At 39.4% G+C, this 16,673-nt stretch overlaps 1 protein-coding gene across 2 annotated transcripts in view; it reads left to right on the top strand.

Moving 5' to 3' along the window:
* The window catches only part of RORA (RAR related orphan receptor A), a 316,067-nt gene extending 300,968 nt beyond the window's left edge, over positions 1 to 15,099 (top strand). For both annotated transcript variants that reach the window (XM_072147881.1, XM_072147883.1), the window contains 8 exons: positions 2,906 to 3,047; positions 4,710 to 5,105; positions 5,474 to 5,595; positions 7,819 to 7,951; positions 8,192 to 8,299; positions 9,353 to 9,463; positions 10,580 to 10,692; positions 10,985 to 15,099. In XM_072147881.1, the coding sequence (XP_072003982.1) occupies positions 2,906 to 3,047; positions 4,710 to 5,105; positions 5,474 to 5,595; positions 7,819 to 7,951; positions 8,192 to 8,299; positions 9,353 to 9,463; positions 10,580 to 10,692; positions 10,985 to 11,149 (1,290 nt within the window). In that variant the 3' untranslated portion in view covers positions 11,150 to 15,099. The remainder of the gene's footprint in view (positions 1 to 2,905; positions 3,048 to 4,709; positions 5,106 to 5,473; positions 5,596 to 7,818; positions 7,952 to 8,191; positions 8,300 to 9,352; positions 9,464 to 10,579; positions 10,693 to 10,984) is intronic.
* The last annotated feature ends 1,574 nt before the right edge of the window (positions 15,100 to 16,673 follow it).

Genomic DNA, 16,673 nt, shown 5'->3' with positions numbered 1-16,673 from the left:
TGTGCTGAAAAACGTCCCCTCGGCTTATACACGATTCAAGAGTAAAAAATACTTTAAAAATAATAAACTGCCGGCCGGGAGAGAGCAATGGCGGCACCCAGCAGAAGAAAGAAGACGGGCGCGGAAACCTGAAGACAAGCGGCGCGGACATCGGGGGCGCAGCGCTGCACATCGGGGCCACTGGAGGGTGAGTATATAAGTTTTTTTTTTTTTTAATGCTGGGGGCAGGCTGTATACCGCTGGGGGCAGACTGTATACCACTGGGGGCAGACTGTATACCACTGGGGGCAGACTGTATACCACTGGGGGCAGACTGTATACCACTGGGGGCAGGCTGTATACCACTGGGGGCAGGCTGTATACCACTGGGGGCAGGCTGTATACCACTGGGGGCAGGCTGTATACCACTGGGGGCAAGCTGTATACCACTGGGGGCAAGCTGTATACCACTGGGGGCAAGCTGTATACCACTGGGGGCAAGCTGTATACTATGTGGGACAGGCTGTATACTATGTGGGGCAGGCTGTATACTATGTGGGGCAGGCTGTATACTATGTGGGGCAGGCTGTATACTATGTGGGGCAGGCTGTATACTATGTGGGGCAGGCTGTATACTATGTGGGGCAGGCTGTATACTACGTGGGGCAGGCTGTATACTACGTGGGGCAGGCTGTATACTACGTGGGGCAGGCTGTATACTACGTGGGGCAGGCTGTATACTACGTGGGGCAGGCTGTATACTACGTGGGGCAGGCTGTATACTACGTGGGGCAGGCTGTATACTACTGGGGGCAGGCTGGGCTGGCTGTATACTATAGGGGGCTGGTTGGCTATATACTGGGGGGGGGGTCTGTGACCAATGCATTTCCCACCCTCGGTTTATACTCGAGTCAATAGTTTTTCCTTGTTTTTGGTGGTAAAATTAGGGGTCTCGGCTTATACTCGGGTCGGCTTATACTCGAGTATATACGGTAAATGTAAGAAGTAAGAGTGCCAAATGTGTTTATTTTGAGACTCACTTTGGACACAAAAAAAGTGCATAGAGAAGTGCGGTTGGTTGTACCTGTAGCAAACTGAACACCTCTACCTTGAAAGTTAGTAAACTACGCTTTGAGATTCGTCTACATTGTCCTGTTGTGGTAGAGGAAGTCCTGTGTCACATCATCTGCCCACACATTTCATTCTACCATCAGCCGCGCTCTCCGACCAAAGCCTACTTGAGAATGAGAGAGAGATTAGAAGAGCACATAGCTGCCAGTCAGATGGAGATGTGTAGGAAGATGTGTCAGCAGAACTGTCTTTAGATATTACTTAGCCTATACGATGAAAAAGGAAAGTGTGACATGAGAACTATTTATACTGAGGTATATGAGTACTGAGCAGATCCATGTAACATGAGCTTGCTCCTTAATATAGAATGAACGAGGAAGACTCTGGTGTGTTATGTAAAAGCTGATAAGCAGATATTCATATTGTTTGTATGTTGCTATTGATGTGTAGTTTAGTACGATGGTGACCTGCTCAGTCCTTTCTATCAGTTGTGCTGGGGATGAGGCTCTCACATAGTAGTTGTAATAGCGGCACCTATAGATCGTAGATCCCGTCAGCCTTTTACCTTTTTATGAAGGATTTGTATTATATAGATGTAGATTTTGCAGCCATTTTCCCTTTAATTCATTATGTCGATGATCTATTGACTTGGCCAACTACTCCGATATTTTGCTAGGATGGCAGCGGTTTTACTGGAAAAAGCTATTTTCCTGGCCGATTTACCAGCCGCTATCATAGTAATTATGGTGCTTAGATCATTCATTTTTGTAGTGGGGCAGATCGTTTATCTTTTCTACAGGTTTGATCATTTTGCCCATTTCTGCAGAGCAGATACCATCTAAATCAGCAATTTTCACTCCGATGCCTGCTCCTGTGCTGAAGAGGGGCACTTCAAGCTCTAGTTATTGAAACATTTTAGATTGTTGTGCTCTGAATGTCAATGCAAAATGCAAGAGGCTTATCCATATGGGACTAATGGAAAAATATACTCTTTAAAAACTTTCCTATTTACTTTGAGGACAAATGTTTTCCTACCCCCATCATGGTTCAAAGCTGATAAAAAGCATTGTCAGAACTCCAAATTTTCAAGCATTAGTAATGTGCCTTGGTGAAAATCTGTTATATGTTAATGGATAACCCCTGGCCCTCAACTTGTCGACCTTAATTGACATGTGCGTATTTACATGAGACTGGCTGACAAGGATGATGTATATCCGATACCTCTAGTCTTGGACTGGCTGTGTCTCTAACCATTGAGATTGGGACTACTAGTCCTTATGGTTGGTTAAGATGAAGAAAGCCGTCAAGAAGGCCTACGTTTTAATTGCTGGTCCTATTTGAGAGATTAATGAGCCAGAGGATTCTGCCACAGCCAGCCATAAATCACAGAGCTTTCAGAGAGTCTCCTTGTCACCCACCGGAGCGGAGACTTCTCAGCATGGCCGCTGGTACAGAGAGGCCTGGCAGCTGGCAGCTGCTTTCTTGTAATTAAACAGCCAATGAGCAGCTAATTAAGACATATGTGTATACAGGAGTGGAAGTGGATATGGTAATGAATTGAAGAAGTCTATTCATTAAGCAGGAATTGTCAGTAGACTGCAGGGAGGCCTGGGTTATCCATGCCTTGTGTATTCAGATGATCTTGTGTGATTGGTCAGACTAGAGGGAGGATTTCTCCAAGAATCCACTCGCTGACCATAAGTAAGTTGCACAACAAGTGTTAGGTACGGTATACATATGATAAAGGTACGATAGGATTTGCATACAGTATGTACATACATATGACAGATATAGGCACAAACTTTTGTGGTTTCATATGTATCGAGTTGAGCTTTAGTTTTGCTTTTCCTTGCAGGGTTTCTTTAGACGAAGTCAACAGAGCAACGCCACATATTCGTGTCCACGGCAGAAGAATTGTTTGATCGATCGGACAAGCAGGAATCGTTGTCAACACTGTCGGCTGCAGAAATGCCTTGCAGTGGGCATGTCACGTGATGGTAGGTCACAGTGATCATTTATCCATCGTTATCAAATCAACCATTAAAAGGTTATATAAAAATGGCCCAGTGCTAAGAAATACAATAAAATATTGGAAGAAATTAGTATTTTTTTTTTTTTTTCATACCACATGCTCATTTTTTGAACTACGCTCATACAGGGCAATATAATTACCCTGAAGGTTCCCTTTGTTTCATTATAGGGCATATAGGGCACCCTACCATAAAAAATTAATTAGGCAATCTCAAGCATAATATTTCAGTAAAATAAACCCCTCCCACTGATGTCATTATAAAAATTCATTATAATATAGCTTCCGTCCTTTCAAATTCATTATGAAATACACACATAGTAATTAACTGTTATACAGCCCCCATTAATAAATATAGCATAGTAATAATAATAATAATTATTATTATTATATTATAGCCGTCCCTACATTTATTATGAAATACAGAACACGGCGATTATAATACAGCCCTCTACTGCAATTTAGCTTTTTAATGCTTTCACAACAAAATATTGAAAACATAAATATTTATTAAAATACAGGCGGTCCCCTACTTAAGGACACCCGACTTACAGACAACCCATAGTTACAGACAGACCCCTCTGCCCACTGTGACCTCTGGTGAAGCTTTCTGGATGCTTTACTATAGCCCCAGACTGCAATGATCAGCTGTAAGGTGTCTGTAATGAAGCTTTATTGATAATCATTGGTCCAATTACAGCAAAAATTTTGAAACTCCAATTGTCACTGGGACAAAAGAAAAAAAAATGTCCTGAACTTCAATTATAACATATACAGTTTCGACTTACATACAAATTCAACTTAAGAACAAACCTCCAGACCCTATCTTGTATGTAACCCGGGGACTGCCTGTATAGGCATTGATATAGTGGTCACCACCAGCCCTCACTGCGGAATTTAGTAGTAGTCACAGTGTACTATAGTGCCACTTAACAACATAAATAAATTGACTTACCTCAGTCGCAGCTCTCCAGCAGCATTTTTGTCTGCTATACCTCTTGCAAGAAATAGTATCTGCATCTTATAGATGCTGATATAATTGCTTCCTTTTCCCACTCCTGTAGAGGGTTTTTTGAGTTCATGGTATTTATTTTATCTGGCCAGCATCTTAGGTGTTGCATTATCGATATACACCGCTCCTCCTGCACTACAACATGCTTCCTACTGACTGAAATACATTTGTATGGTGGAAGGTTCCCTTGAAAAATTTATGTTTTTTATTTTTAAATTCATATTTTACATTTGAAGCATTAAAATTATCCATCTGTTTGAGCTTCTTAGATCTTTAAACACTTAGAATACCATGGGGCACATGTTTTAAACTTTTGGCTTGCCCTTTTCTTTTAATTTTTGAGACTTTTCATGGTGAAGGCTGCCCTTGACCAGGCATAGAAATTAACTTAGCACAGATTCCAACTTTTGGAGACTCTTTGCCACTTCTGTTTTAAAAAGTTTCAAATTCACTAAAGACCAAACTTTTGTATCATTAAGGAAAAATCACTAAGAAACATTTGATGGACAGAAAAGCCAAGAAAGAAACAGAGGGTCAAAGCCAGACTTGTGAAACCTGTATGAGTTCAAATTAACTTCAGTATCGCAATTGTATTCATATACTTTTATGTTTCTATAGCTGTAAAGTTTGGCCGCATGTCCAAGAAGCAGAGGGATAGTTTATATGCTGAGGTGCAGAAACATCGCATGCAACAACAACGTGACCACCAGCAGCAGCCAGGAGAGGCAGAACCACTAACTCCTGCAGGATACGGCCTGACTCCTAATGGGCTGACAGATTTACGGGATGACCTGGGGAGTTACATGGAAGAGCACACTCCAGACGAAGGCAAGAACGAGACGGCAGTGAGCAGCTTTTACTTAGATATCCAGCCATCTCCAGACCAGTCCGGCTTGGACGTGAATGGCATCAAACCAGAGCCACTTTGTGACTACACACCACCATCGTCCTTCTTTCCCTACTGCTCTTTTACTAATGGAGAGACTTCCCCAACTGTATCTATGGCAGAACTTGGTAAGTTGGAAAAGTAAGAAATATTGGAATCTGAATTATAAATGTCCTTTGCAAAAGCTGCTTGTTGTATGAAATGTTTTTGAGCCAGGGATGGATATATATAAGGATTTCACTAATCAAATTCCATTTCTTTTTTTACCTATTTATGTCAATCTGTATCAAATATTTGTTAAATAATACATTATATAGAATAATAACTCTGATAATGTATTGAAGTGATGTCAAATTAGCTAGTCTAAAAATGCGTCCATGCAGTAAGTCATTGCGTTTCATCTGACATTAAGCTTGTGTCCTTTCAAAGGTCACAGTTTAGAGGAAGTCGTGCTTGTCATTTAGATGTTCTCACTCCTTTTCTTTGTCATTGTCAGAACATCTTGCTCAGAACATCTCTAAGTCTCACATGGAAACCTGCCAGTATTTACGCGAGGAGCTGCAGCAGATAACATGGCAGACCTTTCTCCAAGAAGAGATTGAAAGTTACCAGAGCAAGGTGGGCAAAATAAAGGATGTCTATGTTTAATATAAACATCCCATATAGAAGGACTCAATGGGAGATGTATCATTATCATAGACATGATAGGGTGTTACAGTAGTAATTGTGGACATTCACATGAATTTTTTTTTGTCCTGATTTTGAGGCAGAATTCCTAAAATACTCACCTCCGCTCTTCTTGATGTTGATCCCGGCGCTGTCCTTCGCTAGTCTTGACACGCCAGTATCGCCTAAAAAAAAGTTATGATGGGCAGCACGGAGCGTGGGGAAAAGATGTCCGGCGCTCTAGGCTGCTAATTATGCGCACCTCCCTCTCCCATATTGGGAGCATGGGAAAACGAGGTGACTGCAAGCAAGAGGCGTGTGAATTCACCCCTCTTGCGTGACATCTCCTCAGGCATGGGAGAGGGAGGTGCAGGGGTGTGTATAATTTGCAGCCAAAAGAGTCGGACATCTTGTCCCGTGCTGCAAATTAAAACTTTCTTTTCTAGGTGAGCCTGGCGTGTCAAGACTAATGATGGAGAGTTTCTGGATCAAGATGAAAGGGTGAGTAGGTGAGTATTTCTAGATTTTTGGGTTTTTTTTTGAGTAGTTGATTTCCTTTAACAGTTTGTGGCCACCCACCGCTTTTTCAAGCAAAATATTTTTGACACTGACGCATGGTAAGATAGGGTAGTGCTCTGAACCTGCTACTCTGGAAAGCAGCCAAATGGCTCCCATTGAAGACAGTGAGGCTTTTGTTTTGCTGTTATTGCATAGATTTTTGGACCAAAATGTTACTCAAAAAACTTGGTGTGAACATACTTTTAGCACTTGCTGTGCTCTATATTGAAAACGCTCCACATTGCAACCATTGCAGCCAGGGCACAGGATTCCTATAGCAATGCATTTATCCTATCCAAACACTTCAAACTTTTAGCTCTTCTGCAAAGGTACAAAGTGTAGACAATGGGCAAGCAAAGAGTTAAGCAGTCAAGTGTTTGACATTTTAGATACTTTTACTGTTCAAAGGTGGCTGAGGCTCTAACTGCTTGTAAGGAAAACTGAAGGTCAGGAGAACAGGAGGGCTAAGCCTGTGTACACACATTAAGGGAGATGTATCAGTATGTCTTTGTCAGAAAAATTGGAGTAATTTGCCCCTAGACCATTTTTAGGCAGTTTTCCGACTCTTCCGAAAAAGGGGTGTGTCCTTGATAACCAGAGAGCGTGACCGGAGAGAAGACAGTCAGTTTGTGCACTAGAAAATTTAATATTGTGGTGCAGCAAACTAGACCAACTAATGGGAGGTGCAAAGTACGACTTTCCAGTCTTATATGGCACTCGATTAATCATCCAGCATCAGACACAGTGATTCATTTGGCGCGGCAGTGATCTGTCTAGTTTAACTCTGGTCTAAAAACTGACAAATTAATACATCGTCCCCATTGCGTTTTAAAACGTGATTCAAAAACCGATTAGAAGGCGTTTGGCCCAAATGCATATGCGTCTATACAGAAATGCGTTTGATAAGTAATGAGCACCATGTGTTTCGCCAGGAAACATTCCAATATACTTGGTCCCCATTCCCGATAGCAAGCATTTCAATGTAAACACATATACATTTGGGCCAAGCTCATCCCTGCTGCCTTTGAACTGAATTTCAAATGTAATATATGAGCACAACCTCAAGGTTCCCTGATGTGCAGCTCGATCTCAACCCGTGCATCATTCATTGCTATGGAACGTCCTGGATGGCTATACTATAGTCCCATAGAAGTAATTGGTGCTCGGGTTGAACATACAATCACCTGCCCTCCACTCCATATGGGGCACTACAGGAGAGCTTTGGCCCTCTGCTTCAAATTTTAAACGGCCAGTCAGACCCCCAATTAGTCACTTATCCCCCCCCGTCTACTGACAAAAATGTGCCCTTTAAGTTTGTTTGGACCACAAGTTAGTCTTATTTTTTTTTGTCATATTTGAAAGATTTCAATAGCATTATAGTACATATCTATCTTTCTCTGACTTTTTTCTCGATACTACTGCATACCAAATATGACTCTTGCTGTGCGGAAGCCTCGACTGTGCGGAAGCATCATTTCATCATTTCAGTTGAGTTTAACCAGTTTCTTGGACACTGATGCCCCCCATTGGAATAGGAATAGTATGACAACCAATTTACTGAAATGTAACCCTGAACTCCAAATCCCATTAACTTTTGCTTTTTGTTTCCTCATACAGCAACGGGAGGTTATGTGGCAGCTTTGTGCAGTAAAGGTCACAGAGGCCATACAGTATGTGGTTGAATTTGCCAAACGCATTGATGGATTCATGGAGCTGTGTCAGAATGACCAGATAGTACTGCTGAAAGCAGGTTTGTATATGTAAGGAGAAAAGCTTGAAGGGAAAGTATTGTAGAGGTGGTCCCCATATGAGTAGACTCGCTATTAATAATACATTATAGTTAAGATCCCTGTGCATATTTTTATTGGGGCCAAGAAGATTTTAGTTACGCCTGTATACAGAGAGCATTGGTGTAAATACTGCATGTATTTTTTATGAAAAAAAAATCTACAATGTGTAATTATTTTTGTATTTTTTTTTACTATTCCAGGCTCATTGGAAGTTGTTTTCATCAGAATGTGTCGTGCCTTTGATTCTCAAAATAACACGGTGTATTTTGATGGCAAATATGCAGGCATAGAGGTCTTCAAGGCTTTAGGTAAGTTTCTTAACTAGACAATCCAAGTTCCATACAGCTCACACAGTAGAATATTGCCACATTGGCTGTAAAAGTGACATAACCTACTGACCATTAAGCTTGCATTGCATATTGTACCACGCACACTACATTACATAATTCTCTACAGTAGTCATACCTCACATTGCTGTGCGGTAGTACTTCAGTACATGCTGTCCCTTGCTTCTTCACATACTTGGAATATTCATGTGCTTTGGGATGATTCAGTGCCCAATGAGCGGTTAGTGATTCAATGTCTGATACCAAGTTACCAAGTAGCAGTCAATGTAACGGCAGGTGATGGCCACTTACCATTTCAGAGGCGCTTGTTCCCAATTACATCTTTTATACATCATCATTAGTCACTTATCAGGGTTTAACATATTGACAAACTCTGTGAGGACAGAACTTTTATGTCAGTACCATAAACGTTTGTTACCTATAAAGTTTCTATAAGATTGTACAGTAGTCCTTTAAATGAACACTGGATAACTTGTGTACATTGGTGCTAATGAAATCTGAAAGGACCTTTCCTGATAATAAAGTGAGCTATATATAGATGTTAACTGTCCTTTTGTGTGTATAGAGGTGTCCATGTACATTAAATGAAAGTTACCCCAACTAATTTCAGCTAGAGCAGTCGACCTTCTAATGTTTATAGAGGTGTTCCAAATCAGAACTTGAAGGGTGCAAATTATAGGTTATGTGGGTTTACAACATTACTCTTTATATGGTTTTTCCCTCCCTTTATACATTTTAGAGCTTTAGGACAACCATATTTGTATATTACTAATCATAGAACACCAGAGCACACAAAATCAGATATTTAACATGTAAATAAATTATTGTTCAACAATAGGAGTATTATCCCTGAATGTAAGAGCTTACAATCTTTGAAAAAGGGGTGATAGACTGATACAGTAATACCTGATGTATAAGACCTTAAGTAACTTTTTTTCTGATCTGTAAAAATGAAAGTACCTACTGTACTGTACAAATAATTGATTGGAACCTTTCTCCCTCTCTTCCATGTAGGTTGTGAAGACTTTATGAGCTTTGTGTTTGAGTTTGGGAAGAGCCTATGTGCGCTGCACTTAACAGAGGATGAAATTGCTCTATTCTCTGCCTTTGTGCTCATGTCGGGAGGTAAGTAGGAAGCATGCTCGTTGGTCTGAACTAGATGTACACTGAAGGCTGAATATGATTGATGAATAAACACGGCAATAACATATAAATCAGTGTAACCTTCAAAGCAAACTTATTTTTTTATTTCAATAATGAATAGAGCAAGTGATTAGTAAACTTTGTAATTTACTTCATTAAGTAGATCGGTTTCTCTGTGCCATGTTTCTGCTCTTTCTCATAGGTAACATGTTACAATTATCCACCTACCCAAACTATTTTGAGTAGGGTTAGACTCACACATGCCACTTATACCTTTGTTTTTATTTTACACGTGGTCCTTCCATGCCAAGACTTGCCTTTCAAAAATCAGTGGGTTACATATAACTATACACTTGATGTATACAGTAAGAGAATTTACATTCTGGACACTATCAGCATATCATCTGAACTGATCAGAACTGTGTCTTGATATAACCCTGCTGCTTAAAGGGGTTGTCTGCGCTTTTAAAAAAGGGCTTGTAGGGAGCTAAAAAAAACAATAAAAATCTTCTACTTGCCTCCTCCGGTGCTCCCGTTATACCACAGCTGGGCCTCTGTTTGATTACAAAGGCCGGTGCTTCTGTCCTGACCACAGCAACACACCTGCTACACATTGAAACTGATACTGCGGTCAGGACAGGAGTGCCTGTGGTGGACACAGCCACAGATGAACAGGACCACCAGGGGAGGTGACATTAAGATCTTTATACCAAGCCTTATATAATTTTTTTAAAAGCCAGGACAACCACTTCAAAATGTTGAAGACTATAAGGTTCACATCTGTATAGGGGACTCCACAAGGATCCTGTATTGCTGATTAGATTAGAAATCATTGGCTAAATAGCAAAGCATGCTTCATTTTTCTGTAATTGTGTGAGGGGTCTGCCACTGTTTTTACATTTTTTTTATTCTTCTGTTCATGGAAATATATGGAAAAACAACTGTAGCCCTAGTTGACCTTGTACTGCCTTTCTGACTTTGAGATCCACATTTATTAATTTTCCTATGAAATGGAATTAAACTGCAATAAATGACGCTCTTCTAATTTAAGGATTTACCAAAAAAATTCCAAATATTGAATATATAATATTTTATTAGATCGCTCATGGCTGCAGGAGAAATTGAAGATTGAGAAGCTCCAGCAGAAGATCCAACTCACACTGCAGCATGTTCTTCAAAAGAACCATCGTGAGGATGGAATCCTAACCAAGGTGAGCTTCAAACATGAGATGAAACAACAGGCAATCTGTTCTATGCCATAACCTGGGGTAGCTCTGTTTTATAACATCATATACATTTACTCCACATAACACTGAAGAGTAAAGCTTCTAATAAGCTGATAATAGACGCAGTGTGTCAGCATGGGTGATATAAGGCTAACCTGCACAGAAAGTAATTAGGCAATTTATGTTGTCTGGTAGGTTTATGCTTTTGTATAATTAAACTCCAGGGGTTGATATTGTTTCATGTATAATAAAAGCTATGTTGTTGGGTTTTTTCCAGTTAATATGCAAAGTCTCCACCCTGCGTGCATTGTGTGGGCGTCACGCAGAGAAACTCATGGCGTTTAAAGCAATATATCCAGACATTGTGAGACATCACTTCCCTCCCCTCTACAAGGAACTTTTTACCTCTGAATACGAGCCAGCCATGCAACTAGAGGGATAGAAGAGTCTACGACAACATCTGAAATACACAAGTTTCATGAGTCGTGCGCACACTCGTGTATGTGAACATGAGAAAGAGGAACCAAGACACTTTACGCAAATCTGGGTACTGGAGGAGAGGGAGAGGGGTGACATGCAGAGACATTTGTCCTTGACCTCTCATCCCCAGGGATATTGTTTACAGGATGTTTTGGAGAGAGTTTAAGGACCAATCACAAGGCAGGCTGGTAAGAGAACCACACCTGCATTTTTAACCATGAGACTCATGGGGTCTCTAGCAATACAAGCAAAGTAATATTTATATATAAATATATGTATTACAGGGTACTTGGGCATGAACATTTATATGGCTAAAGAAATATTGTTTAAGTGTGGGGGCCGGTTCTAGGCTTCTTCTGATCTGTTTCAATATGGCACTTTTTTTTGTTTTGCACCTTTTTACTAATTCCTACTGCTCTTCTCCCTTTGTTTAGTGAATTGTGTTTTTGTTATTGTTTGTTTTCCTCCTTTACTTTTTTCATTTTAATTTGTATTTTCATGTGTATATCAGGAAGTCGAGACTTAGTGAAAAAGCAATAGATTTTTGGGAGTGTGTGGAGCGGTTACTGCTGCTGTTTTTTTTTTTTTTTTTTGAGAGGGATTTATTTAAGGCTGGTCCAAAAACTGTTTACGATTCCCACAATGATGGTACTGACAGGGTTAAAAGTAGGCCCTGAGTCATGACAATGGGATGTGTGACCAGCCAGCTGTTTGAATACATAGGGAAACAATTGGTATGAAGCACTGCAATGGTATGGACAAAGCACATCTGCCATTCATTCTCTATGTCTCATTGTGTCGCAGACCCTTGTAAAATAATGAAAATTACTTTTTTCACAGCAAAATTCATGTGGTTGCCAGAAACAAATATGGACTAGCAGCCTATCGCAGCTCATTTAGTATAAGACAAATCTGTTTTTATGATGCAGAGGTAAAATACACCATGTAGATTTTTGAACCTTCTGCTAAACCTAGACATTCCGACATTAACTTTGACTAGACAATCACTAGTCATTGACTAGACGTCACCAAAGCAAATCCATGTTAATGCCATTGATTAGCTATGAATTGGATCAACATTTGCAACATAGAAGTGAGAAACAAAAATATAGCTTTCCTTTTTATCAGATTATATGACAAACTCCAAGGAAGGCCAGCTTAGACTCCAACATAGTGTCAGTCATTAAAAATTACGTTGTATTCTGTTCTTTAATGCGCGGGATCAATTCTTATACATTTTACATTAAAAATGCAAATGTTCTTATTACCTGACCCTGTTTACACTTCACCAAAGCAACCTGAACGCCACGGCCCGTCGAAATTTACTAAAGTTTCCACCAGAAAATGTGAGAAAATTCACTAGAATATTAGGTATAGGGCCTCTTGGTGCGGTGAGACATGGGGTGCTCACCACACTGTGTCCGTGCACCAGAGGCCTCTGTGGGGGCAGTTTGTGCAGCCAGTTCACAGCCTACTCACACTGTCGTGTGCTTGAGGCCTAACTTTTAATAAATTTCCCTCAATGTCTTCTTACCAGAGAATAACCAATTTCAGAAGAATAGAAGACTACCACTACCAGGAACTTTTGTTATTTATACTGTGATATTTATTAAAATTTTCATGCTTTGATTTTTAGGGTATATGTATACATCTGGTTATACACATTAGGTAAATATCATCTCAACAGATTGTCTTTCAGTTTAGGCTAATGATCACAAGTATCATAAAAAGACAAGCACAGCCAAACAACCATTGAGTTTGCTGAATTTACATGTTTATATTTATTGTAAAAATATTTACACTGAAATACATATAATTTATTTAAAAAGTTGGACTAAAATACAGGAGCAATGTGTGAAAAATTAAGTTCACCCTTAAGCTGGCTGCACACAAACATGTGGAACATGTCAAAACTGACCCATATGTTGGTCAGTCCCCTCGGACTGCACACATTGCATATACATAAATATGATTCAAGGATCCCCTGTCTGCCGGCCAGACTACAAGAACTGTTACAGAGTTAGGAGAAACTGTAAAGAGTTGCCAGAAGGAACTAACAATTACAATGGTGTCGAAAGATGATTTGGGATAGTTTTTGAGCCACATTACCTAGGAACCTAAGGTTTTTCACACTGGTCTTCATACACTCTGCACACGGTAAGAGGCTATCTAATATGTGACAACCCTTAAAGGGGGTTTCCCACAAAGCAAGCCTATATCACTGACTGGTGTGGGACTATCGGACCACTGGTCACTCCCTGAGATGAGCTGAGCAGCCAATCACACATTGGCTGGCAACCCCTTTCTTCTCTATGGAGCTGACGGAGATTGCCGAGCACAATGCTGTGGATAGGGCCTAACTTGTTTTATAGGAAAACCCCTTTTCCAATAGGTCTTTAGTTGTTTCTTTGTGTTATTTTTAAGCAAAACCAGGAGTGTTTGAGCGTAAAACAGATGCAAGTCCTTCCAGCGACTACACAGATGTGAGGTATAATGGAAAGACTTCTCCCAGTTTTCTGTGTTCGACAACTCCTGGTTTTGGTTCCCAATAACTGAAGAACTAATGGGGATGTCATCTGGGTCCAACTCTTCCTATAAGATATTCTCTAAGAGACTGGCCATTTCTTTAGGGATAAGTTTTACTGCTCTTCAAAGTTTTCTCAAATGTTGTTGCTAATATGGTTGCCAGAAAGTATATTTCTAGCGTATTTCTTTATTTTCCAGTGTAGGCGTTCGTAAATTTTTCAAAAAATACTTTTATAATAATTGTATTTAAACAGCTTTCCCCATACACACATCTTTCGTAAGTGTAGCATTTATGTAATGAAGATTGTAGCATTAATGACCCTCCCTTTAAAACTAAAATGATGACTCTGCTGGCTCTTTTTAAGGCTACACAATAAAGCTGAAAAGGTAGAAGCAGAGTTTATTCTGTTGGTGCTGTAGAATTTGGAAATGGTTAGTAAATGGCTAGTGAAATTGTATAAATTAAAAGTGAGATTGTGCTCAAAATATCTGGTCAGTTTTTATTAAAAGAAAGATTTTTATCTTTAAAAAAAACACGTTTTGACAGCCACTTGTTTCTTGGGTCCCATCACTCGTGATGGGAATTTGGGATCCAGGAAAGATTGCCGATTTCTCTGCCTTAGGCCTCATTCACAATGCAGTTCGGGGAACGTATATACGTCGCATATATGTCCCCCATAGGCCGGCAATGGGCGCGCAGCACCGCAAAGGAGCAGTGAAAAGATAGGACATGTCCTACCTTTTCTCGGCATATGGCGCTGTGCACCATATATCCCTACGGTACGGCGCGTAACATCTGTGTGAATGTAGCCTTAGACAGTGTTGCCATGAAACCATTGATAATTAATCTACCACTAGTTTTCTATGAGGTTTTTACTTTGTGATACAATGACACAAAGTTGATGCAATGGCTGATGTCTTCAATGTTGATTGTACAATCCCAAACAGTCCACTTCAATCTTGCAGTTGTGTGTCTGTGTGTGTGTTCTGGCTGCTTTAAGTGTTCAGATGCGTATAATTAAAGTGGGGGTGGGGATAATATTACAATATTTAATACAAAGCCTGGACCACTTTAGAAAGCATAATAATTAAAGAAAAGTCTATTTTTTTAACCCTTGTATAAATATTTAAAGGCACTTGAACTATTCCTGCAATAAAAATGTGATTTGTTTAGCGGTCATAATAAGAATAAACAGATTTTTTTGTAATGTGAAAAAGTTACAAACTAAACCATTATTGTAAAAATTTTATAAGGAAAAAAAAACATTCAAAAGTTAAAATTTGTATTTTCAAGAACTGTCTCTGGTAAAAAAAAAAATGCAAAAAAACCTAGCAAAAAAAAAATGTAAACGTTTCTTAAATGTGCCATAGCCAAATGTCATTTAGTTGTGCTCAGATATTGTTATAATAGTGTTAATGTTTTGGTTAATGTGCCGTAATGGATATGCTGCAATAAATACAAGGAATGAGTGCAAACATTATCAGAATTCCAGTATAAACTTAAGGCATTTTATCCTGACTTCTTAACAGAGAGGTCTCTAAATTTGTATTATTTTTTTTTTAATCAGATATTTCTTTATTTTCAGTGTTTCACACAAACATACAAAACAATCTCCTCCCTTCCGCCCCCAAAGCCTCTTGGGCCCGGTTGCGATCACATCCTCTGCACCCCCTCAAGTTACGCCCCTGCTGAATACATTGTAAATCACAATATAACTAGTTACCTGTCTTAATTGTGTAGACATGATAAAAAGCATATTCTATTGCAGCTTTAGGTTTTTTTTATATCTATGTGGATCACATTTTCCTACATACCTGTAGACTATATACATCAATATCAAATCATTAACTCCAATACATTCAGACATCACCCACCTACATAGTGTAGACCTGGCATTGTGGTGTGAGAATACTGCCCACTCAGGAGTCTACTCTTCCTTGCTATGAATTGTGGCATATTCATTTTGCATTATTCCTGTTTTATGAATTGTAATTGTTTTTCGACATTCCATGAATCCTTCTGTAATAGTTTATTACGTACACTTTTGTTTGCACTTTTCCCCATTCCTTCTAATGTGCAATATGTATATAGAATATGTAAGATATATAAATACACCTTGCTCCCTCAGGGAATTACTCATCCATCTCGCTAGGCTGTCACATTGGAGAAGATATCAGAAAGGGGCAGTCATGATCCTACAATTAAACTTTTTTTTGTAAAGGGAAAACAAATGTTGGTGATCCTTCATTACACCATTGAAAGTTCTACCCTGGATGTTGTCCGGACAGATGTAGTCCTACATCTTGGCAGTGTTAATGGACAGATTACTTCTTTTATTTAAAGATAATGTTCAGATCATTTAAACAGATGGCAGAACTATATAAACTCTAGAAAACAAGCTAAACTAGAAGCTTTATCCACCATATATAGTATTTATCTGATTGCCGTCAAGGCGCTTATAATAAATCTTGATTTTATGTGGCTGGTCCTACATTGACTACTATTATTTCTGTTGGTGCCGGAGGGCATTCTCTATCATATTCCTTATGTAAATGCATATGTAGTGGTGGATACAATTTACATTATTTTAAATACACTGTAAAATATCCATGCATATTTTTGTTATCTCAGCAGATCCTTCTGTAAGTTGCAGGATCTTTTCACAGTCTAATGTGTTTGGACATCAGTAGTCACCGATGACTATTAATGATTTTACCCAATGACATGGTACCAGCCCGGCCCAGGAACTGCTTATCCACCCATGGAGGTATCATGCATATTGCTGTAGATGGTGATCATTTCTGACCAAAATTACATGACTCTTGCAGTACCCCTGTTATTTGATCTGTTGTTTACAATAGATATATGACAGTCATAAATAGCATATGTTGCATATGGAACATATGCCTTATGACAAAACAATTACTCAATATCTGATGTTGTATGTTAATACCAGAGC

The sequence above is a fragment of the Engystomops pustulosus genome, chromosome 4, assembly GCF_040894005.1.
Source record: "Engystomops pustulosus chromosome 4, aEngPut4.maternal, whole genome shotgun sequence".
Lineage (NCBI taxonomy): Eukaryota > Metazoa > Chordata > Amphibia > Anura > Leptodactylidae > Engystomops > Engystomops pustulosus.
The sequence above is the reverse complement of the archived record's forward strand: the minus strand, read 5'-3'. Positions and strand labels throughout refer to the sequence as shown.